The 26281-nt window shown below is 42.1% G+C and overlaps 2 protein-coding genes across 2 annotated transcripts in view; one reads left to right on the forward strand and one right to left on the reverse strand.

The window, feature by feature from the left end:
* The window catches only part of hydin (HYDIN axonemal central pair apparatus protein), a 183537-nt gene extending 172281 nt beyond the window's left edge, over positions 1-11256 (reverse strand). Inside the window, 2 exon segments of the mRNA XM_034205940.1 lie at positions 10886-10963; positions 11227-11256. Of these exon segments, the coding sequence (XP_034061831.1) occupies positions 10886-10936 (51 nt within the window). The 5' untranslated portion in view covers positions 10937-10963; positions 11227-11256.
* A 3013-nt stretch (positions 11257-14269) lies between these two features.
* pnp6 (purine nucleoside phosphorylase 6) overlaps positions 14270-26281 on the forward strand; it is a 40243-nt gene continuing 28231 nt past the window's right edge. Inside the window, exon 1 of the mRNA XM_034205931.1 lies at positions 14270-14428. Coding sequence (XP_034061822.1) covers positions 14394-14428 — 35 coding nt within the window. The 5' untranslated portion in view covers positions 14270-14393. The remainder of the gene's footprint in view (positions 14429-26281) is intronic.

Here is a 26281-nt window from a genome sequence, read left to right on the forward strand (position 1 = left end):
TTATATAGCACTTTTCAACACAAGGCAATTCAAAGTGCTTTACAAAAAAATGAAAGACATTCAGACAAAGGCATGTAAAATCAGTCATTAAAAAGAAAAGCTAATAAAATAAACATATAGCTCTACACCCCTGGCCGACATGTCCTTAAAATGAAGTCCGAGTTTGAAATATATCTCAAATAATGTATGCACTGCCATTTCCCCACATAAACATAACAGTCTGCAATCAAACGGTTGTCTCCTGTACGCTCCTCTTCCTACTTGGCGCACCGGCTTCTCGTGCGCACGAGAGGCTGAGACCTTATAGGCTGAGCCGCCGAATCCCTCGGAACATCATAAAAGCCATTTTCAACGGTTATCTGGTGAAAGATCAACTAGGCTACTGGATGAAATAATATGACTGGTATAGGTGCGAACATTAAACAGTTTTTGAAAAAAATATTATGATAAAATATTTTTATATATTTATAATTCTGCAAATATTACGATAAACTCACAGCTATTTCGCGGCCCGGCAGTAACACCTCCGCGGCCCGGTACCGGGGGTTGGGAACCCCTGACCTAAAGAACATATCTAGGATTAAAAGACTAATGTCACAGCAGGATTTGAAAAGACTTGTCCATGCTTTTATCTTCAGTAGACTGGACTACTGTAATGGTGTCTTCACAGGTCTCACTAAAAAATCTTTTAGAAAGCTGCAGCTGATTCAGAACGCTGCTGCTCGAGTCCTCACTAACACTAAGAAAGTGGATCTGTCACAAGTTAGACACTTCTATTATTGTTTGTTTGGTGGCTCAACTAAACTCTCCTGTCATTTTAGATCCCGCCTTCCTCCAGGCCCTTGTAATCAGCTCACTTCCCTCACCTGGTCTCCCCAGCCCTTCCCCTCACCTGTTACTCATTCCCTCATCACTCCACAGTATTTATACCACCTCACTATCACTTGTCCTTTGCCAGATTGTCTTGTCGTTTCCGCCAAGCTCTCCAGTGAGTGTTGTATTCTAGCCTAGATTTTTGTCCTGCCCGGTTTTTGATCCCTGCCTGCCTCTTTACGGATCTCGAGTTCCTGCCTGCTCCCTGTCTGGTTTTGGTTGCCTGTCTGACGGATTTACTGGTTTTGACCCTGCCTGTCCCTGACCTGAATAAACTGAACATTGCTATACACTGGTTGTATCTGAGTCGTGCTATTGGGTTCTGATCTGTACCTGTGATCGTGACAGGATCACATCACTCCTGTTCTGAAGTCTTTACACTGGCTTCCTGTGTGTCAAAGAATAGATTTCAAAATACTGCTGCTGGTTTATAAAGCACTGAATGGTTTAGGCCCAAAATACAGAACCTTCCTGCTACGGTCCAAAGTCCGGAACTAACTCCAGCTTCCGCTGTTCGAATCCAGAGTCCTCCGGCATCGGATGCACGCCTGCCTCCTCCGGAACGCTACTCTGGAGCCCCAGGTTCGTGCAGACCATTCCTGGTCCAATGTTCCCTCGCCTTCGAGCTTCAGCCTTCCGCCTTCCCAACAGAAAGATCCCGGGTGGCGTATATTGTCTCTCTTCTCACGGGCAAAGCTAAAGACTGGGGTACCGCCGAATGGGAGAGACAATCCTCTGCCTGCTCATCTGTAAGCTTATTCTCCGATGAACTGCGTAAAGTCTTTGATCACGCTACACCCGGAAGAGAGGTCGCTCGGGGACTGTTTAACCTGGCGCAAGAAGGGAGATCTGTGTCCGATTACTCCATCGAGTTTCGTACCATAGCCGCCGAGAGTAACTGGAATGCTTCTTCACTTCTCGATGCCTTCTACAACGGTCTGTCGGATCGCCTTAAAGACGAACTGGCAGCTCGGGACCTTCCTGCTGATTTAGATGAGCTGGTGGCTCTCTCCATCCGCATTGACGGCCGTCTGCAGGAGCGGAGGAAAGAGAGGGTTTTCTCAGTCGCCCCTCAGGCTCCGCCTCCCCCGTCAGCGCATGCTACTGAACAGGTGAGAGGAGGATTTTCTAACTCTTCTGAACCAATGCAGCTGGGGCGGACCCGGCTCTCCGAGGCAGAACGACAGCGCCGCCTGCGGGACAACTGCTGTCTTTACTGCGGCCAGGAGGGTCATCTTGCCTTCTCTTGTCCTGTAAAAGGCAGGGCTCACCAGTCATCCAGAGGGCGCTGGTGAGCCGAATTATGAATTTAGAAATGCCCTCTCGACCCCTAACCCATGCTCAGCTGAGCTGCTTGGGGAAAATGCACACTGTGGCTGTTCTTATTGACTCTGGTGCTGATGCCAGTCTTTTGGATATAACACTGGCCTTTCAGATGGGACTTGGTCGGGAGGTTTTGGAGAAGCCCATCAATGCTACAGCTCTAGATGGTCGTCTTCTCTGCAGAGTGACACACCGTTCAACTCCAGTTCAAATGAGCATGTCAGGTAATCACAGCGAAACACTCTCTTTTCACCTTATCCATGCACCACATCAGCCTGTCATTTTGGGGTTTCCTTGGTTAAGGAGGCATAATCCTCATATAGATTGGGCTTCAGGGACTATTAGAGAGTGGAGTGCTCATTGTCATGCTGTCTGCTTAAGATCTAGTTCCTCAATTGATTCCAGTCAGCCGATTATCTCTGAGTGTCAAGACCTTTCCGGTGTTCCCAAGGATTACTGGGACCTTAAAGAGGCCTTTAACAAGGTTCGGGCCACCTCACTCCCGCCTCATCGTGCTAATGACTGTCCTATTGACCTGTTACCTGGTACTTCTCCTCCTAGAGGTCGACTTTTTTCTTTATCGGCTCCTGAAACTAAGTCAATGGAGAAGTATATCAATGACTCTTTGGATGCAGGGCTTATCCGGCCTTCATCATCTCCTGCTGGTGCAGGTTTTTTCTTCGTGGGTAAGAAGGATAAGACTCTGCGCCAATGCATTGACTACAGAGGACTCAATAACATCACTGTCAAGAACAGGTACCCCCTTCCACTTGTTTCCTCTGCATTTGAACTGTTACAAGGCGCTACTATTTTTACCAAGCTGGACCTACGTAACGCGTACAATTTGGTGAGAATCAGGGAGGGGGACGAGTGGAAGACGGGATTTAACACTCCTAGTGGACATTATGAGTATTTAGTCATGCCTTTTGGAATCACCAATGCACCTGCAGTCTTCCAGGGGTTGGTGAATGATGTTCTGCAGGATCTTCTCAATATCTGTGTTTTTGTATACCTGGATGACATTTTGATTTTTTACAAGTCAAAACAGGAGCGTGTGGTCCATGTTCGCCTAGTCCTCTAGAGGCTCTTGGAGAACCACCTCTTTGTCAAGGCCGAGAAGTGTGTGTTCCACACCACAGAAGTCCCGTTCCTGGGATTTGTGGTCTCCACCGGAAACATCAAGATGGATCCTGAAAAGACCAAGGCGGTGACTGACTGGCCAGGCCCTTCAACACGCAAGGAGCTCCAACGCTTTCTGGGTTTTGCCAACTTCTACCGGAGGTTTATCCGAAACTACAGTTTGGTGGCCGCTCCTCTCACAGCTCTCACCTCTCAGATCATTCCCTTCCGGTGGTCCTCGGTGGCCGAAGGGGCTTTTGGTGAGTTAAAGTCACGCTTCACCTCTGCTCCTATTTTGATTTTTCCAGATTCTACTTGGCAGTTTACTGTAGAGGTAGATGCGTCGGACACTGGAGTTGGGGCAGTTCTTTCTCAACGGTCGGCTGAGGATCAGAAGATGCACCCGTGTGCCTTCTTCTCTCGAAAGCTGTCCCCAGCGGAAAGGAATTATGACATTGGAAATCGAGAACTGTTGGCAGTGAAACTTGCCCTGGAAGAATGGAGACACTGGTTGGAGGGAGCAGAGCAGCCTTTTGTGGTCTGGACTGACCGCAAAAATTTGGAGTACATCCGTTCAGCTAAGCGGCTGAACTCTCGTCAAGCCAGTTGGGCTCTGTTTTTCACACGCTTTGATTTTTCTCTTTCATACAGACCTGGTTCTAAGAACATCAAACCTGACGCCCTGTCTCGCCAGTTCCAGCCAGAGAGCTCTCCATCTCATACTGAGAATATCATCGCTTCTACATGTGTCATTGGTCTAGTGACCTGGGAGGTAGAGGATAAGGTCAAGCGCTCTCATGCTGAACACCCAGCCCCAAGTGCCTGTCCTGTTAACCGTCTGTTTGTTCCTGACACTCTCCGTACCCAGGTTCTCCAGTGGGGTCATAACTCTCGCCTGGCTTGTCACTCAGGAGTGAGACGGTCCCTAGCCCTGATTCGACAGCGATTTTGGTGGTCTTCCATGGAGAAGGATACCAAGGAATTAATTGCTGCTTGCCTAGTCTGCTCCCAAAATAAGACTTCACGCCAAGCTCCCTCCGGTCTTCTTCATCCCTTGCCTATCCCTCATCGTCCCTGGTCCCACATCTCCTTGGATTTTGTCACTGGACTACCACCCTCAGACGGTAACACAGTCATACTCACAGTCATAGACCGGTTTTCCAAGTCTGCTCTGCTTATTCCATTAACCAAATTACCTACTGCCAAGGAAACGGCTGAAATCATGCTACAACATGTGTTCAGGCTGCATGGTCTCCCCAGTGACGTTGTCTCTGATCGGGGACCACAATTTACTTCTCGTTTTTGGTCCGAGTTTTGCAGGCTGCTGGGAGCCAGTGTCAGTCTCTCGTCCGGATTTCATCCCCAGTCCAATGGTCAAGCAGAGCGAATGAACCAGGAGATGGAGACTGCCTTACGCTGTCTAGCCTCCTCCACTCCCTCCTCCTGGTCGAGGCAGCTTCTATAGGTTGAGTATGCCCACAATACTCTTCCTAGTTCTGCTACTGGTCTTTCTCCATTCCAATGCTCCCGCGGATACCAGCCACCCCTTTTCCCGGCACAGGAACGTGAGGCCAGCGTCCCATCTGCACAGGCAGATGGGACGCAGATGTCGACGCATGTGGTTAAAGGCCCGCGCTCCTGCGCTCTTCCGACCGTTATCAACGGACCGCCAATCGCCGTCGCAAGCCAGCTCCACAGTATTCCCCAGGGCAACGTGTCTGGCTCTCCACACGGGATCTCCCTCTCAGAGTTGAGTCAAAGAAGTTGTCTCCCCGTTTTGTAGGCCCATTTCCCATAGCTAGGGTCATCAATCCTGCAGCTGTCCGCCTGCGTCTGCCCCCTTCTATGAGGATTCATCCTACCTTCCATGTGTCCAAGATCAAACCAGTTAATGTGAGCCCTCTTCAGCCCCCCTCTAGACCCCCACCACCACCCCGGACTATCGACGGGGAGACTGTTTACACTGTCCGTCGCCTCATCAAGTCCCGGCGACGTGGTAGAGGGTTGCAGTAGCTGGTACACTGGGAGGGTTATGGCCCTGAAGAGCGTTCATGGGTGCCTGCTCGCAGTATCTTTGACCCATCTCTCATTACTGACTTTCACCAGGCTCATCCCGATCAACCACGTGGGACGTCAGGAGCCATCCATAGAGGGGGGGGTTCTGTCACAAGACACTTCTATTATTGTTTGTTTGGTGGCTCAACTAAACTCTCCTGTCATTTCAGATCCCACCTTCCTCCAGGCCCTTGTAATCAGCTCACTTCCCTCACCTGGTCTCCCCAGCCCTTCCCCTCACCTGTTACTCATTCCCTCATCACTCCACAGTATTTATACCACCTCACTATCACTTGTCCTTTGCCAGATTGTCTTGTCGTTTCCGCCAAGCTCTCCAGTAAGTGTTGTATTCTAGCCTAGATTTTTGTCCTGCCCGGTTTTTGATCCCTGCCTGCCTGTTTACGGATCTCGAGTTCCTGCCTGCTCCCTGTCTGGTTTTGGTTGCCTGTCTGACGGATTTACTGGTTTTGACCCTGCCTGTCCCTGACCTGAATAAACTGAACATTGCTATACACTGGTTGTATCTGAGTCGTGCTATTGGGTTCTGATCTGTACCTGTGATCGTGACAGGATCACATCACTCCTGTTCTGAAGTCTTTACACTGGCTTCCTGTGTGTCAAAGAATAGATTTCAAAATACTGCTGCTGGTTTATAAAGCACTGAATGGTTTAGGCCCAAAATACATTTCTGACCTACTGCTAAATTATGAACCATCCAGATCTCTCAGGTATTCTGGGACTGGTCAGCTTTCTGTCCCCAGAGTCAGAACTAAACATGGTAAAGCAGCGTTCAGTTATTATGCTCCAAATATCTGGAACAAACTCCCAGAAACCTGCAGGTCCGCTGCAACTCTGACTACTTTTAAATCCAGGCTGAAGACTTATCTTTTTGTCGCTGCTTTTAATTGAAACTGAGCCGTTGTGTTCATCAGTAAAGTGGAACTTCTGTGTGAACTATTCATATCTTAAACTGCACTGTAACTTTTTATTCATGTACTTTTTATTCATGTATTTTTTCTTTTAATGTTTCTTTTATTATCTTTTACTGTTTTTAAATGCCTTTGTCTGAATGTCTTTCATTTTTGTAAAGCACCTTGAATTGCCTTGTGTTGAAAGGTGCTATATAAATAAACTTGCCTTGTCTTGCCTAGAATAAAGACTTGAAGACATGATTAAGCTGATTGTTAATGTGGTACATGACCCCCTGTAAGCTGTCATTTTAAAGATATATTCTAATTGGTGAACCTTAGACATGCTGGTAGTGGGGATTTTGTTATCTTTTGGGCAGCGCTAGGCTAGCTGTTTCCGGTCCTTATGTTACCTAAAGCTAACTGGCTAATGGCTCCAGTTTTGTATTGATGGACACGAGAGTAAAATCGATCTTCTCATCAAAGAAATAGAAAATAAGGGGAAAAGCATGTTTCCAAAATCCTTTAACAAATATTTCATAAGTTAAACTAAGCCATTCTCATTTATCCTTGCATCAATGTTAGTCATACAGTGAAAATAATACAGTTCTATATTGAAGCTCTGCTATTTCGGGGCCTTAAGGATGACCTAAAAAGATCCTGCAGGTCATTATTCCTGCTTATCACCTGCAATTGGCCACAGTGGGGGTTACTGAACATTTCATTTGCATATTGGACAAGTCAACAAAAAATTGGAACAGGGTTGAGATGCAAACATAGGTCATCCTAATTATGATGAGGGGGCGTTTTTTAAATTTCATAGACATTTCACAAACTTTTGATGACAGTTAGCTCTTTAAAAGTACAGAGCATTCAGTCACATTGGATGCCCTTTGCCCATCAATTAGTGTCTGCTGACTAAGGGGGAGCAGCTTTGGTACAGTGTAAATGACCTTAGCAGACAGCACAAACTCTGTATGCAGGGGATTAATGATGATATAATGAGATGGTGTCTTTTTTTCCTGGTCTTTTTGTCCCTCTGATCCATCCATCCAATAAGTCACCCATATCCATTCTTTTCATTCGACATATTTATTGAAATGTAAATATTCGTTCAGCCCATGAAGATCTAACGTTTGACTAAGGTGTACAATAAAAAGCTCTAATGATACAGTCAAGTTTTCATAATAAAACAGGAAAGCAAAGAGGTCCACTAGTATAGAATGAGATTGATAACGCTATAAAATGTATTTAAAAAGGCTGATCACACTTTAAAAAGTCACTATATTATTACTACTATGTTAATGTTTGAATACACTTAATGGCTGGGGACTTCCCAACAAATGTACTTTACACTGAAATGCATTTATTTTGTACCATTATCTTCCCTAGTATTGTGTCTGTGTTTATTGTATCCAAGCTGTTTTAAACCAAAATAGACGGGGGTATTTGGTTAGTGTTTGGTATTTTTAGCTCATAATGTTTCTGTATAAAACATGAAGTCTCTACAATTCCAGATATATCTAATATATTTTTTAAACACTTTCTTACTGTCGGGGCCCCTCTTCTCAAGGTTCTGATAGCTAATTGGAGTGTCCTATTTCCCATATTACCATTTTATTGTATTGTACTTTTAAACTGTTTTTAATAAAATTGAATTGAATTTGAATATAAATGAGACTGGGAACATTTCGAATAGGCAATTGTATACACCTCATTATACATCCACGTGGTGCTGAAGTATTTTGAAGTGAGGACCAAATGTAGTTTTCAATGTATTTCTGAGTCTCAAGTGTAATGTAGACTCCCCAGGGTTTATATCTCATAAAGATAAAAGTAAGTAGTTGAGGCTTGTCTGCAAAAGGAAGTGGTAATGACAAACTCCTGTCCCACTTTTATCTTTTGCTGTGTGCTGTTGTCACTGTCACAGTTGTTGTTAATAGTGTTTGATTAAAATCTAGAATACCCATAAAGTGGTGTGGGAATCCTAAAATACATAAATGAGTAAGCCTTTCACCACATCCGTTTTCTTCGTCTTGAACAGTTCTTTTAACATTGTTTTTTTGTTTGTAATAAGCTCTGTGTGTTTAACGCAAGTTTAAAGAGGACATTATGCTCTTTTTCAGGTTCATATTTGTATTTTGTGCCTCTACTGTGACATGTTTACATGTTTTATTGTTCAGAATATGATTTCATTGGTTAGCCAGCCAGCTTTGTTGTGATTGGTCGACCGCTTAGATATCTCCAGTGCCTTAGCACTCACGTACAATGTGTTGGAACGCTAGCCAATAAAAGCAAGAGCGTTACATAGTGTTGTAACTATTTTCAGGAAGTAAACAAAGGAGTCCAATGGAGGCGTTTCAGTATGTGGGGGAGTGTGTGGGGAAAAGAAGTTGCGTTGACATGTATAAAAGCCTATATAACACACTACACTACAGGAGAGGAAAAATTCCCCAAAAAACACAATAGGACTTCTTTAAGAGATTTTCAGGTTTCGTTCTACGACATTAAATATGTCAGTAAACACCCCACTCTTGAATATCCGAAGCTTCAATGTGACATAAAAACGTAGGTTGCTTACAAGTTACTAAATGAGACTATTAAACGTCATCATGCCAAACGCGAGTGCACCTTTAGCTTAGTGGTGATGATGAAAGTTGTGTGACTGGGATATAGTCGGTGTTTAGTTCAGCGTTAGTGTCGTACTTCTAGCGAATGCATTTATCTTCTAAATACAATAAAGCTGTCTTAATTTGTCTTAAAGATCATCCCGCCAAAAAAAGTTTAAATATCATAAATGGAAAAATACAATGGGATAATGCCATTGGTTTTGTCAAGTGAGCCCAAAAAAAACACGTCTTCACTGCACCACTCTATTTCAAATTAGAAATAGAACTATGACATTTTTAAACAGTTTAATTCATCACTCTATTTGAAATAGAGTGATGCAGTGAAGACATGTTTTTGTTTAACCTTTCAGTATAAATGAGGCGAAGCCTGCGAGCTAGTTCAGGCAGTCAACTCGAGCACTTATGCTGCATTCATACATAACGCCCCCTCGCCACTCTACAACCAACCAAACGAGTCTCCTTAATATGCTGCTCTATTTAACCTGCCAGATCTCTCTCCATGCATTGCTTGCTGCTGCTATTGCTGCAGCAACCTCTACGTCGCCACCACCCCAGCTTCCACCTGTAGGCTCGGGGGTTAGTTATTTAATCATCACTCATCGTGCTATGTATATCTATGGAGTGATGATGCCCGAGCCTAGTCGCCAAACTTAACTATATGCTGCTTCTAATAAACATGTTAAAGGAACACGTGAGTTGTCTGACTGAACTGTGTTTATTGTAACTGTTTTGGATAGCCACAGCATAGAAAGATACTGTATCAAGCTATGGGTGTAAAAGAACAATTTCTGGCATTTGCTTTGTGATGCGTAGTGTTGCTGATGTCAAGAAGTTCCAGGATGCGGGGTTGGTGTATCTCTTTTAGGTTAGCCAGGCGCTCCTCTGTGGACTGTAACATGGTGTACACAGATGGAGTCACCTGCAAACACAAAGCAGCTCATTGTGCTAACTGCACTGTTTCCTGTCTCTTCATTCAGAAGTGATGAGGCATCAAACACAACTGATGGAGATAAAGGAAATTGTGAGCACAAGAGCTGAAGACTTAAAGCTCTCAGCTCTGACACATATGTGCAAACGCCTGCATTAAGAACATTGACATCAACTGATGTGAAGTGCTCAAAGAATGTTAATAGTCTTCCCTGCAGCGAGGGCTATCTACAGCTTCTCGTGGTTACTTTCCTCTCTACACAATCCTCTGACACCTCTGCACCAGAAGCAAAGAAACATCTAACTGCACTTAGCCTATTTCAAGGTTTGGTCAGAAGGATTTTTATTATTACAATATTGAATGGCTGCCAGTTTAGTGTGTATTCATAATACACTTTTTTCTATTATTCAGAGACAACAAAGTTGCGCGAGTAAACACTATTTGTAAAAAGGCAAGTTGAGAAATAATGTTGCAAGATATGGGCATAATAGTACATAACTTTTTAACATAGCTGTAGGCTATAATAGTTGCCCTGTTTTATTTACAAATGTTACTTATTATTGCCATATTTACAGTATATTGTATTGTTATGGTGCTTAGCAATAGACATAACGTGGACTACTGAAAAATGTAAGATATTATTTAATGCTATTTGTTTAATTATGTAATATGTATGAATTTGCTTCAGTTTCAACACCATTAAGTGCAGATGCTCATTTTGACCTGGGTAAAATCTTAGTAAAGCATACTGAATGTTCTACTCTTGTCACCTACTGTAGGTGCAGACAGAAGCACACACATAGAGAGTAGAGGCAACAATTTGCTGAGCCGAGGTCATGGCAACAAAACACTGCAGTCAGACATTGATTTGTGTTCCCTGTAAGGAGCCAAGGTAATTATTAGGATCATCTGTCATTTGAAGCAGCTTTATTTAAAAGAAAGGGACATTGTCCAACACGTGGGTGACAGGAAATGAAGCCCCTGATCATTCATGAGAAAAACATAATTCTGTGTGAAGTTGCAGGCTGTCATGGACATTATATCCTCACCTTTTTTGGCTTGAGAGGCACTTTGCTCCTTAAACACGGAATGGCTGTCATGTTGTCTGTGTTTAGTAGCACATTCACCTGCAAAACAACAAAGGTCAAGAAGACAATTGTAATTAGTAACATATAACTTTATATAAATTATCCAAGACGTTGGTTTACGTTAATATGCTCATGTAGCTAATAGGCTAACAGTAAAAAGATAACGTTACTTTCCTCAGTAGCAAACGTATCCTTATTACAACAAGTCATTAAAACATATTCGCTACTTTTAAAGGAAATGAAGTTAACCCAAAAGTCTTAAAGTCAACTGACGTAACTTATAAGACAATTTGTTTGCTTACAGAAAATAACGGCTTCTTCGCATTTCCTAGGTTTTCACTCACCCTGGCACGCGCTGTTTACAGTACGTGATGTAAAATATGTGTTAAATGGTTAAATACTCCTCTTCCGTGACTTAACGTTACACCAAGCGTAACAAGGAAACCTGTTATGTTGTTGAACTGACAAAATAAGTAATACAACAAGTAGGCCCTACGTTAGTTAACCTACCAAGTCCGTAGGTGAATAAAACGGGTGATTTAGAACTTCGCTGTGGTTTGTGTTCCTCGGCAACGCACTTAACAACGGCCTCCACCAAGAAACTGTTCTCTCTGATTGGCTGGAACGCCTGAGAGAGAGAGAGAGAGAGAGAGCAGAGAGAAGAGAAGAGAGAGATGACGAGTAGAGAGCGATGAGAGAGAGAGAGAGGAGTAGAGATGAGAAGAGAGAGACGAGAGAATGAGATAGAGAGAGAGAGAGAGACACACCCACACACACACACATTAATGGTCTTTTGCTGGCTATACCATGCACACCAACAACTCAGGAAACATTTATTTTTGCATTATGTAGGGGAATATTTACTCTTTGAAATACTCATTAGCTTCACTCTTATACATTGTATTGCCGGCAATAGCGATTAACATACACTTAAATGTTGTAGACATGCTTAAAGTCGGAATTTGGGATTGTAACGTATCTGATCAACTCACTTAATTATCTGTGTTCGTATCAGCCCTCAAAATGGATGGTGTAACAGGTAGTCCAAACGCTTTCCAAGAGTGGCTGGAGTTGCAATCTGAATGGATTCAATATTTCACACAGGAAATATTCACCAAAACTTAACAAAACTTTTTTTTTCTTCTAACTTGTATAGTATAACCAGCAGGAGACCAATATTTTCAATCACATTAGATGATACTTGCCATCATATATTTATTAAATTAACTTCTCCTTTTCCGTCTCCCTCTCACACACAAGGAACAGACACACACACACAAAACCAGAAATAAATGAGCACTGTTGTTATCCGTGCATGTGTTCAAGAGGGTCATTTTAAGGATAAGTTGAACTACAAAAGGGATTTGAAAGTCTATGAGCAAGGTGTCAGGGAAGGAATTCATAATTGAATTTACGACTTTAGAAATCCACCTATTTATCCCTCTTGACTGTGTTCCTGGCCTATGTATTTGGACTGCTATCTTACAGAGGTTATTAATCTCTGACCCCGATCACCACTGATAAATATTTTCCCACAGTCCCCTTTCTGGGAATGTGTTAGAAAAATATCACTCGTCACCGGCTTGTGCTTCAATATAATAATAATAATAATTCATTTATTTTATATAGGCGCCTTTCAAGGCTCTCAAGGTCGCCGTACAAACACATAAAAAACAAGATACACAAACATAACACCAGCATAAGAGACATAAACAAGACAATGCAATATATAAATATATAAAATATCAGGATACATGTATTTATTATCCTTGCAAGAATGGAAGTCGTCATCAGAGCATATGGTACAACTAGTTCCTGAACAGTGTCCTTCAAATTCTTATACAAGAGAGGGTGTTACTGAGTCACAAGATGCAGGAATACCGGTTCAAAGCAGTATATAATGTTTTGTTTAGATTAGCTAAAACCCACGTAAGAAATGATCATGCTTGTCATATGTCTATCTCCATAGAGGGTGAATCATCACGTTAATCGTTGTTAGCTATCATATGCCTAAAGCAGTGTGTCCTGACGCTCTTCTAGGTAATCATACATCCTGTCATGTACGCAGTTACAGTTGGGTTTTTGACTACTCTGATATTGGAACAGTGCATTCAGTATTTTCCCAACAGAATGTCTTTTTTGTTTGCAGTATATTGTCAGTGACTGAAATATCCAGTCATTTTAGTTTATATTTTGATACTGTTCCACTGCTTTGTGTCAGTAAAGTCAAATACCTGTATAAAAGCCTTCTCTATATCGGAGGTAACAACATTCATGATTTATTTTTGGTTAAATACTAGTCAGATTTAAGAGCAAAGTGCTGCCACTCCAGGAAAAAAAAGAAAATTAGCATGTTGTAACTTTAAAATGATGATGTCATAGTCCAAGTGCATTTTATAATAGCAAGATGTTTTAATGTGTTTACAACATGCAAACTCACCATTTTATAACAAGAAACTTTTCCTACAATGTATTTGTATCTTATAACGTGAAACCTTTCAAGATGAACAGTAAGTGATCATATAAGACAAAAAGCAACTACAAGAGAAATAGTATATTCTTATAACAAGTTTTTTGTTTCTTTATTCTTAAACTTCCATAGAGTTAAAATCCTGTAATTCCAAGAAACGGTATAGAGGACATGAACTCAGTGTTGCCTACTCATTAACAGAGTTATAAAGTTAAATTATAGTTTTACCACACTGCTAGTAGATGTTCAAATAGTGTATATATGTGTTTTATCACACCACTTTGGTTAATAGTTCTCTTGAATGACTCTAACAGTCATATTACAGCTGTTAGTGTATGTGCTTTCACTGTTGTCACTTCCATTATTGTCTTTTAACCCGTGAGTCAGCATTTTGAATCGTGGTGCTGTGTGTGTGTGTGTGTGTGTGTGTGTGTGTGTGTGTGTGTGTGTGTGTGTGTGTGTGTGTGTGTGTGTGTGTGTGTGTGTGTGTGTGTGTGTGTGTGTGTGTGTGTGTGTGTGTGTGTGTGTGAGAGAGACAGAGAGACAGAGACAGAGAGAAAGATAAAGCGTTACCAGCCTATTTGCACAACTTGTCTCAGTTCATTTGTTTCAAGCACCTGCTTACTAAAACAAAACTCACTAACTCTGATGATATTACCATTTCCCCTCATCATTCTGTTTCTCTGTCCCTCTCTTGCCCTCTCATTGTTTTTCGCTCTGTCCCCAGCCCCTGCCTCTGACAGTGAACGCATCAGTGAGTTGCCCAGCCTGGTAGAAAATTGGATTTAGCTTCTTCAAAGGGACCGGCGGTAAATTCAAACCACGCCCCCTCGCTCTTCACGCACATACGTTGGCACGCAGCAGGACCTCCGCCACTCCGTCCGCCGCAGCAGATTCTCCATCAGCCGCTCCACTCCCGTGAACCCAGGACGGGAAGCGTCCGTCAAACACGACACAAACAGCGTCTTGTTAGATAAATAGTCTCGTTTATCTTCAGTTATGGAAGCGGCATCCTCCTCCTCCAGTCAGTGCAGGTAAGACCGATAAGGCTGTTGGTGGAGGGGAGAGAAATTAGCCATGGTTGTCAAGGCTACACTGTAGCATAATAGTGATATTCAAGACTGTTGAATGCATAACATCCGTGTAACAGGACGCATCTGATGCTGCACTGTCCTATTTCTTAGTTGTTTAAAGAAGCTAAGGCTACTGTAGCTAACTTGAAAGCTTTATTCAGAGGATTAGCAGCCTATAGGGGCTTTCCTCCCAAGATGACACCTCTCATTATGACGTAGTCGTGTGTTTACATTTAAGAGAGTATATCCTCCTGGGCATTTTGTACCCAATGGGGTCCAAAATGGGAACGAAATGGGTACAAAATGTCCACTGTAGTGGACAACACTTAACATGCATCTCCTTTTACTCTTTTGAGCTACTCAATCAAATGTTGTTGAATAATTTTTATTTTTACCATGAAAATCATATATGTCCTTGTTTATTAACATGTGAGGAACTATATAATTAGTTCTGAAAGCAATTAAATAATTCAAGTTTTGAAATAAGAGCTCTTTTATAATTGTCCATTCTAGTGGACGTCAGAACCATCTTCATGGACTTAATGACTCAAAGTCAATATTGTTGCAGGAGACGGAACTGAAGCAGACATTTTCTGTACCAGATAGTTAAGGGAGATTCAGATTTTGAGCTCTCAGATGATGAGAGAGATGAGGATTTCACATCTGGGATAGAAGAGGGTCAAGAAAGAAATCACCAAAAAAAAGGAAAATGGAAGACACTTTTTTTCCTTGGGTCCCAGGAGGATATTACATTAAGGCTTAGGGGGTTAATATGATTTGTACCAATCAAAGGATCAGTTGTTTCGAGTCCAGCCTCTAAAGTATCCTTGGGTAAGATACCTAACCCAAAATTGCTGTAACTAAGTCAAATAAAATATCAGCTTATGTAAAAAATATAATAAATAAAGTTGAATTACTCTCAGTACAATGCATGTATATACTCCCACTTAACAGGCCAGTCTTGTGCCACCAGTTCACAGAATGCCTCAGAGCTTAGCAAGTTTGTGCAGGCTGCACACACTTGCTGTGTTGTGTGTGCCCAGAGGTGCAGCCTGGAGGTTGTCTAAGTCTCCTGTCTGCTGCCTGAATTCAAAGTTCTGACAGCACCATGGACAGCTCCTGGAGAACCAGAGAGCTCACTTCCTGTTCTGAGTTAGCTCTCTCTGCTGTTACATAACACATTATAGGCCTGTGACAAACAGCCAAAAAGGGCTTTAGTTTTCGAGATACCGCTCCCGGAGTTAGGACAAAACACAACTTACTTTTTCCTCATCTCTAAGGCCTCCCATACATGAAATGGATTGTTGCATACAAATATTTTACTGCAAAAGTGGTGAAATTGATATATAAAGTTATACACCCCAAACTAAAAATAAAGCCTGGCCGTCTGGGGGTTGAGGCATATAAACTCATGTAGATTCACAATGGAAGGTCTGATAGGTTTAAAACTTGGCATACCTGAGGTCAGGACATCCCTCTGCATTATAGAAAAGACTGAATGTCAATATCTTACTGTAAATTTGAGATAGTCATTTGAACACATACCTACAATAGGCGGAAATGTAAATCTATGTAGAATGTTCTCTTTACTTTGTAGTGACTCTGACATGGATTGCCATAGCAACACATATGAGGGCTTGTTGGAAAGATGTGGTTCTACTGAATCCAGCAATACTAATTGTGTAAAGGTAGCTTACATACTCATGGAGTTATGTCACTAAACGTATAAGGTGTCCCAAATGGGGAAAATATGAAATAGTCCTAATTAAATCTATAGTATCACCAATTAGTTTTATTTTGACTTCACTTATCAGGGGTGGACAATAATAACAAATTATCTTGAGTAGAAGTCCCTAAAAGGTATGACAACTTGAGAATTGTTATTTTTTTAAGTAAAATATTGCAACTTCAACATTAGTGCAGAGAAAATGCAGGCCTATCAGCTATCAGGACATCAGCTTGTCGCGGGCGATGTTGGTGGTCAGAAACTGATCCACTAAGAACTGCAACACCTTGATTTTACAACTCAAGCTTATGCTCCTCATGACAGCAAGTCATTCTGCTCTGTAGAGAATGAAGAAGTTATACTACAGTATTTGACTCCACCTGCTTTATCTGCATCTCATTGCCTACGTGGGTTTCTTCACAAACTGACAGGTAAATCATTGCAAATATTTTTGGACTGTGAAAAGATGGGACCTTGTCAAATAAAATGGCTAATTAGCTAACTGGAAAGTGACCTAGCTTAATGTTTCATTAATGTAACAGAGCCTGTCCAGTAGCCTATATTCACAATAGACTCTGTTTCTCCTGGCTTAATTAGTATCACTGGTAACAATACTGTAAATAGAGCCTAACAAAAACAGTTTAAGTACAACATAGATACTGTACAAATTCTGAAGTGTATCTTTTTTCTTTTTTTTCAATTTTACCAGAATGGAGAGTGATGTACAAACAGTGGATCCAAATGGTATGGTAAACATTTTGAAAAAAGGAAGAAACAAGATCCATATGTCAAAAATCCCACAGCAGAAGGCCTCCAACGTATACGAAATGTTGCTCAACAGAGAGATGATGATGTTCATAAAACTCTCTCTCCATATACAGATGATATACTTTCGTTTAAAATAAAGGTATCATATCATCGATCATGTAGAGCAAACTACTCCAGTAAGACCAATATCAGTGAGCAACAAGTTGCAAATGTTGAAAGTGAGAGCATACCTGCATCAGTCTCTTCAAGAAAACTGAGTAGGGTTGATACATTATCGTTTGACATACGAAGAGATTGATTCATTTGTGGGAGGGCTAGATCAAGACCAGAACATCTGACAGCCATTATGACTGGTACAGGTAAGAGTACCCGAGACAAGGTCCTTCATGCAGCATCAGAAAGGCTTGATGAAGTTGTACATCTTCGGCTGCTCTCATATCCGGATCTCTTTGCATATGATGCCAAATATCATAGAAGCTGCCTTAAACACTATATCTCTAAACTAAATATAGCAGCTGCCAGACGAAAAAAAGAATCAGAACAGCAGACCAGTATCTATGACAAAGCTTTTATTAAGCTCACTGAACTCATTGACAAAACTATTTTCTCAAAAGAAATGAAAGTGACGACCCTCAACTTCTTGGCTGGGAGGTTTGATGACATACTGAAGACACTGAGGTCTGGGGAAGAAGATGAGACGGTCCAACACACTAAATACAGCTCCTGGAAACTGAAGGAAAAGCTCTTACTGCATTACAAGCACAGGCTGGTATTTGTAGAACGAGCTGGAAAGTCTGATTTGGTATGCTCTGAAAGTGTGCCCATGGGATTGGCAATGAGAGCTGTACAACTCGAAGACAAGGCAGAAGAGACAACAGCTTCTACAGCAGACTGTGAGACACAACAGCAAAGTCAAGGTCTCTCTGACAGGCAAATACTACATAGAGCTGCAGACATATTGAGAAAGAGCATGGAGCAGGTTGACCATGACCATAAATCATATGTCAGCAGTGATCGACTATCACGTCTACATTGCAGCAACTATGTACCAAACAATGTTTATGACTTTGTGAACTGGTGTGTTGATTCAAATGCTCACAGAAATTGTGAGACCTGTGATGAGGAACCAGCTTTGAAGGACAATCTGCGTGTCATTGCAATCTGCCATGATCTCATTGCACAGTGCCGTCACATCCATACGCCAATTACACTGGGACTTGCCATTTTGATTCATCATCAATTTGGCAGTAAGTCACTCATCAATGAGCTCAGTGCAATGGGGCACTGTGTTTCCTATACAGAGGTTCGACAGTTCCTCACATCTGTGGCAGCAGACCAGATATCAAGGACAGAGAGTGGTGTCTACATCCCAACTGGCCTCACTGGAGTCACTGAACATGGAATTGTTGATGCAGCCATCGATAACTTTGATCAGAATGAGGATACTCTGGACGGGAAGCAAACAACTCATGCTATGGCATCTGTTGTGTACCGAAGAGGCCATGTCTCCACTGCATATGAATGTCTAGCACGAGTCCCAGAGAGGTCTCTCTCAACCTTGAACACAGCTGACTTGAATGGAGAGAAACTTCACAGATATGTTTGGATTATTTGAATTTGTATTCATTCCGTTTTCATGTGTATAGTCACAGTACAAATTAATTGGTGGGGGTGTTCAATATGAATACTTGGTGAGGTTTAGTGTTCTGAGTTGATATTTAATGCATGATAACAAGCTTATCTTATTATTTCTGGATACAGATATATCAAACCTCCAAAGCGACCAGAACCGCCCGAACTTCCCAAACCTGAGATACTACACATAAACACAGCAGTCTCCAAAGCAGCAGAAGGCAGAGACCTGGTATGGAAGCTGGCCCGAAACCAGAGCGAGAATCAACAGCATATTCCTGCGTGGTCTGCATTCAATGCCTTCACATCAGACACACCTTGTCCAGTAGCCAGTGTACTATACATGCCCTTCATAAGAGAATCGCCCTCAGATTTGTCCACCATCTATACAGCTATGATACAGCTTGTACAGCTAGCTGAAGAACTGGGACAACACCATGTGCTTGTGACTGCAGACCTTGCAATTTATAGCAAAGCGCAACAGATATTGTGGAACAAACCAGAGCTCTTAAAAGGGAAGATCACAATGAGACTAGGAGGTATGCATATCACAATGGCTTACCTTGCAAGCATTGGAAAGCTCTATGGTGATGGCGGACATACTCACTGAGTCAGACGTGTATGCAGAGGGCACAGCCCGACAGTTGCTTCAGGGGAAGCAGCTGGCAAGAGGAATAAGGAGCATAAAGCTAGCCTCTGAGGCTCTGTTCAGGCTCTTCTGGAAAGCCATGCAATCATGGCTTGAAAAGAAAGGCAAATGTGCAATAACTGGAGCACAAGAGCAACTCCTACGAGATGTACAGCATGCATTTCATGGTAATGACAAGGCCACTGCTCAACAGCTTATCGGTGAGGTGGAGACGTAACTTACTGGGATCCAGAACATTATCAAGACTTTCATAGTTGAAGGGGCTAAGCAATCAGCAACTTTTGGATATTGGTTAATGTTCCTCAAGGGTGCTGATCTGTTGCTAAGGATCCTTCGTTCAGAACGTGAAGCAGACTTTCAACTTCACCTGAATAGCATGTGTGAAGTCATCCCTTGGTTCAGAGCTGCTGGAAGAACCAATTATGCCAAGTACATTCTACGTTGCAGAAATGAAAGCTCTTGAACATGAACAACCAGAAGCATACACATTCATGCAAGAAGGCGGATTTGTTGTCCGCCGGTCAGAGGATCACAGCTTCAACTGTGTGGCGACTGATCAGGCACTGGAGAAAACCATTAACCGAGAAGGCAAGAGTCAGGGTGGAGTTGTTGGCTTCACATTGCGAAAGGCAGCTCTCACAAGATGGTTGATGACAAGGCATGTGACCACAGCATACGTGGATGCCATGAAAGACCTTTGTGACACTGATGCAAAGGGCCCAAAAGCACACAAAGAATATGAAGCCTCTAGAATGGACAGAGATTAGGGAGACATACAAAAGATAATGGAAGCTGTGGAGCAGAAGCAGAACCCCTTTGACCTTGGTAGTATCCCTGAGGAACTGATCAATATTGCAAGTGGTCAGGTTGCATCTGAGAACGTTGCAAAAGAGCTGTCAAGTTTCCTCCAAGATGGTGCTGAGCAGAATGCCATCTTTATTGAACATCAGGTGGAGTCAGTACTAGAAAGGTTCACATGGACTCAGATGTGCTCTATCGAAGATTACTTGCTGTATCCAAGCAAAGAGAGGTATCCATGGAGACTGTGATGTCTCATGAACTTGCTGCTGTCCCCCCCTCTTTGTTTTATGATGATGGAAGCATGAGAAAGACAACAAAAGCCGACCTTGCTAAAAAATTGGAGTCAGTAGTTGAAGAGACACAGCAGTTGCCTAATGTTGCTGAACCATCTGCATACATCATCGATGACATGGCTCTTCTACAGAGTCTCCCTGACTCAGGCTTTCAGACATTCAATGACCTGGGTGAGTGTGTCTGGAAGAAGATCACAACACTAATGGAAAAGGAAAACAACAACTGTGTTGCTCTAGTGTTTGATAGGTATGATCATCCACACTCAATCAAAGACCTGGAAAGGCAAAGAAGAGGCACCATCCAAGCAAGCAGATCTACACATGTCATCACAGGCAAAGCCAAAGTTCCTAACTACAGGAAATACCTAAAGGTCAGTGGTAACAAGGCTGCTTTATTCAGCTTTGTAAGCAACTACATAGCCAATACAGGGCCCAAGAGAATCTCCTCAGAGAACACAGTCATTTTGGCAGGTGGCTTTGAAAATGGTGAGGAGGTCAAAGTGGTCAGCAAGTCAGGTGTTGACAACTTGACAGATCTGTATAGTGACCAGGAGGACGCTGACACCAGATTGGTATTACATGCAATACATCTAGCAGAGTCTCATTCTCGGGTCGTCATCAGATGTGATGATACCGACGTACTGGTTTTGCTTGTGTATTATTCCAGCAAAGGAATGTTTGGATCCTCAACGGTGTTCATGCACTCTGGATATGGCCCAAGGGAGAGGTTTGTCCCAGTCTGTCCCATCGCAAAGAAGCTTGGTGCAGCATGTTGTGCATGTCTACCTGCATGGCACGCCCTCACAGGTTGTGATACCACAAGCAGCTTGTACAGAATTGGGAAGGCTACTGTGTTTACAAGACTTAAGACTCATCTGAGTGACTTAAATGAGATGGCCAGTTTTGGACTTTCTGGAAGTCTGGAGGAGGCTATTCCTGTGGCAAGAAAGTATGCCCTCCTTCTGTATGGCCAAAAGAAAAGGGAGGATGGCCGTCCTTGCACCACCTTGGATGAGCTGAGGTACACACTAGCATCTACAACAGAGTCATCAGCTGCAAATCTACCCCCAACAGAAGATGCCTTCCAGCAACATGTATTAAGAGCCATGTACCAGACCGCAGTGTGGTGTCACAGCCATGTGGCCAAGCCTCATCTCTGGAACCCAGTTGGTAGAGGGTGGAGGCTCAGAGAAGATGGGTCTATTGAACCAGTGATGTTCGTCAAAGAACCTGCACCTAAAGAAGTCAGAGACATCACCCACCTATACTGTAAGGACGGAAAGTGCAATGATAGCAGCAAATGCCAATGTTTTTCAGTAGGCTTGACCTGCACAGAGTTTTGCTCTTGCTCTGACTGCCCAAATGTGAGCCATGTTGTTTTTGATGACAATGTGGATGAGTGATAGAGATGTGTTTATATGCATGTATCCCCCGGCTCCCACTAGCTTAGGTTTACTTAAGTTTAGATAAGAACATTTAATTTGAATACTAAAGTTTGTTAATCCAAAAACCTGTTTCCTTGTCTCTGTGTCTCATCTTCTAGTCCCTGGCACATTTTGGCTGCAGTTGGGCATAACAGTGTATAAAGACACCATACACGTTTAGTGACATAACTCGATGAGTATGTAAGCTACCTTTACACAATTGGTATTGCTGGATTCAGTAGAACCACACCTTTTCAACAAGCCATTGTGTGTGTGCTATGGCAATCCATGTCAGGGTCACTACAAATAAAGAGATCATTCTACATAGATACATTTCCGCCTATTGTAGGTATGTGTTCAAATGACTGTATCTCCAATTTACAGTAAGATATTGACATTCAGTCTTTTCTATAATGCAGAGGGATGTCCTGACCTCAGGTATGCCAAGTTTTAAACCTATCAGACCTTCCATTGTGAATCTACATGAGTTGTTATGCCTCAACCCCCAGACGGCCAACCTTTATTTTTAGTGTGGGGTGTCTAACTTTATATATCAATTTCACAACTTTTGCAGTAAAATATGTTTATACAACAATCCATTTCATGTATGGGAGGCCTTAGAGATGAGGAAAAAGTAAGTTGTGTTTTGTTCTAACTCCGGGAGGGGTATCTCAAAATGTTGGGGCCATTGTCACTAGCCTATTAGGCTTGTTTGAGATGAGCTGCGGCTCGCCTCGAAAGTAGACGAGAATAGCCGATTGCAGCCGGGGGAGGTCTCAAAAAGCTCGCCTGAAGTCGGACAGCTCGGAGTCGGCTTGACTCGGTTTGCAATGGCGGAAATTGCGTTGGCGTTCTTCGTTGCAGATTAAGTGGATGCAATAGAAATCCCACAATTATTATACCACTACAAATAAATGACTCAAGTGTCTGTTCATTTTAAAACAAATTAATACAAGGGGGGTTGAATCCTACATGTAAAAGACCACTTATTACTTTTCAAAACTACTTCCATCAGTGGTCTTGACCAGTTTGCATTTATAAAGAATGCACAAATATGTATAATCGTTAATGTCAGATATGTACTAAGTAAATACATTTGTTCCTGCTCAAGATTAGATTCAACTTTATTGTTATTGCACAGATTACAGGTACTGAGACAACAACATGCAGTTTAGCTTCTAACCAGGAGTGCAAAAAGCAAGTGAAAAGTAATGTACACAATCTACAGAATAAAATATACTGTAGAATGAATTGAATGATGAATAATCAGTGAGGGATATGAATACACACTCACATAAATGAATCATGGTAAAGTTTATTTTTAAGCATATTCTCCTATTTGATTTTATTTAAATACTCATATTTTTTAAATGTATGTATTGAAATGAATTATAACCTGTATAATTCTGTCAATTCTAAAATATATTAAATGTAATTACTTAATACATATAAACAAACAAGATTATTTTAGTTACAACGTATGTGATTGGTTTACGTACAACTTGGGGGAAGTGAAATCGGGAAACAGGAAATGACATCCTTATTTTCCGTTGGACTTCATGTGCTACCTCAGGCTTAATGGTGAGTAATCCGAGTCATCCTTTGTCTACTTACATCCATCTGTGTATTATTCGTGTAGTTTTTATCATATTACATTAATATCAATTCATTGATGATCAAATCTACGTAGTTTGTGATGATTGTAAGCAGTTTTATCTTTAGTCCTACTACAAGCAACACGTGTACCGGCGCTCGCTAGCTAACGTTAGCTAGCAATTCACTAAACGTGGTGCTCTATGCTGAGTAGGAAAATAATCAATGATTGGCGAATTGATGCATTTCATTCAAAGCTTTTCGGGTAGGGGTGTATTTTTTTTAGACACTTTTTTAGATTTAGACAAAAAGTCTAAAGTTTTACATATCGGTGAATATCTCCAAAACGGTTTATTATAGAGAGATATGTTTTTGTGTTTGTTTACATAGAAATGTTGGAATCTCACTTGTGTCAGTGCATCAATTTTCTATATATACATTTATTTTTTTGAACTTCAATCTGTACTGTATAATGACAATGAAGTTTCATTCCATTTCAGGTAAAAAAGAAAAAAAAGGACAAGGCCGTGATTAAGGAGAAGATGCAGCGTACCTTCTCGCTTAGGAGACAGGAGATTCTCCAGGAGCCAAAGATTCCAGAGTTCCTAAACAAATGGCCAGCACTATTTGATGTCAGTGAGGTAAGTGTGAATCTGAAGTTTAGTAACTCATGTATTCAATGTCACACATCTGGTAAATGGTCTGCACTTAAATAGCACTTTTGTGCACCCAACTGTGCAGTGTGCTAGCCTTGCTCAAGGACACTTTGACATGTGGACAGTCAGAGCCGGGATTCAAACCACTGACCTTCGGTCTATGAATGACCCCTCTACCAACTGAGCTACAGCTGCCCCTGTTTAAGTCTGTATCCTGTCTGTGTTGTCTTTTACAGATCAACTTGGAGTTTATGCGGCTGACGACTGTACCTCTGACCTCCAAATTCCTTGGAGAACTGGACCGCCTGACCGACGACTGATCAGAGTTTTCCATACCAAAGGTGGAGCTGCAGGAAGAAAGATCAGAGCCGTGATGGCAAAGACGGATAATGTAAGTATTTTTTGGTCTAACCTAATACACATATGGTTTGTTTGACTCAGCCATATGGGAAAGCTCCTTTTGTTAACGGTTTGGAAAAGGATAGGCACTTTCAAAATGACTGTGTAGTGAACGGGCTCAGACCTGTGTGAGTTTTAACTGAGTGGGGTGAAACCAGGTGAGTTCAGGATGGTCAAGGAGGGAAATGTCAGTGGCTTGGCTGGCCTCAGCACATGCGTCTCTGACACTGACCAGCATGAAATCATGTAATGTTTGTTTCAGAGTACAGACATCAACGTGAGGCGTGATTGTGTGCTGAGCTGTCTGAGCATCTACCTCAATGAAGACCTGGACACACTGGTCAAAGAATATGTGGTAAATATGTCATCCTTCTGTCCTTTGTGCCAGATGTAATTAATTTCCCTCCAGGTGTGCCTGATAACATGTGGCGTTCATGAGAATGGGATGGACATTAGGTCACATTGACCTTGAACACCAATAGTTCGTCATTGAGTCCAATGGGTTGTTTGTTTTGAGTAATAAATTCCCTCAAGGCAATGGTGGTACTGCTGTTACTTGTAGGAAGTAAATCCACATGGTCCGGAGGAGCTTGAGGTTAAGGGTCGGGTCCTGGCACCTAAGCGCCTCCAATATGCCAGTGACGACAATTCTGCCCCAAACAAGAAGGTGAGGACACAGAAACTTGATAGTTCTCATAAAGCAGCAGTTATGTAATTGACACCTGTTTTGGAAATGTTATTTAGTAAGATAGGCCTTTCAGATTATGTCAGGTCGGTTTTGATTCTTGATTCTGATCAGCTTGATTCTCGTGTGTGCGTGTGTGTGTGTGTGATACATGTTGTGGACTGTCTGCTTATGAACTCAAATGCCTTGAGAACATCAGAGAGAGGGAAGCCTTCTTGTCTTCCTTGAAGTTATTGCCAGTAAGTGGACATGTTGACTGGAACTCTAACCAACACAAGACTGATCAACTGGTCTCTCTCTCCCTCTCTATCCTATCACACTTTGTCTGTCTCACCCTACTCTCTCCTTTCTGTCTCTCTCCCTCCCTCTTTCTGTGTCTGGCTGTCTCCCTCTTCTCTCTGTCTCTCCGTCCTGCTTTTTCTCTCTTCCCCTAGATCTTCTCCCTCTGTCTGTGTCTCTCTCTTGCTCTCACACATATAGCTTTATTGTGTGTTACCTCCTACCACAGTGTAACTTCACTCATACATAAAGCATAGGATTTTAAAAAGGTGTAAAAGTAGGGCTAAATGGGTTAATTCTCAATTTTTTTCTACAATGTAGTTTACAAAGATAATGCCATTCCTGTCTTCCTCCTTTACCATACCTTGTAGTGTATTAAGGCTGATATCCATGGAGAGAAATAATGGGATAATTATTGTTTTTCTCTGTCAAAAGGCAGCTGAGGATCTGAGGCAGTCAGTAAAGCCAAAGCCGGATGTCAAGAGGTAAGTCATAAAACAGTAGTAAGGATACCGTAATTTTCGGACTATAAAGCGCACCTGCATATAAGCCGCAGCAGCTAAATTGAATGATGTGTACATATATAAGCCGCACTGGACGATAAGCCGCAGGTGTTTTAATGTTTAATTACCATATGTAAGGGTTCGTGCACAGAGGGGATTGTCGGGAAAGAGATGGCTGTTTGAGGAAGCTCCCATTTATTAACATTTCAACAAACAAGTTGCATATTTGCATAACGTATTCAAGTGTTACCATTTAGTGCAATAGTAGCTACAGAACATGTACTGTGCTGTGTAAACTTGTATCACATAGCGTTTCAGACACACAAACTTTTCAACTTTCAAACTTAAACGGTGCGCTCCCAGCGCACGTACCGGCAGGGTTTGTGCATGAAAACTTCCTTTGCAC

The sequence above is a fragment of the Gymnodraco acuticeps genome, unplaced genomic scaffold (genome assembly GCF_902827175.1).
Source record: "Gymnodraco acuticeps unplaced genomic scaffold, fGymAcu1.1, whole genome shotgun sequence".
In the NCBI taxonomy this organism is placed as follows: Eukaryota; Metazoa; Chordata; class Actinopteri; order Perciformes; family Bathydraconidae; genus Gymnodraco; species Gymnodraco acuticeps.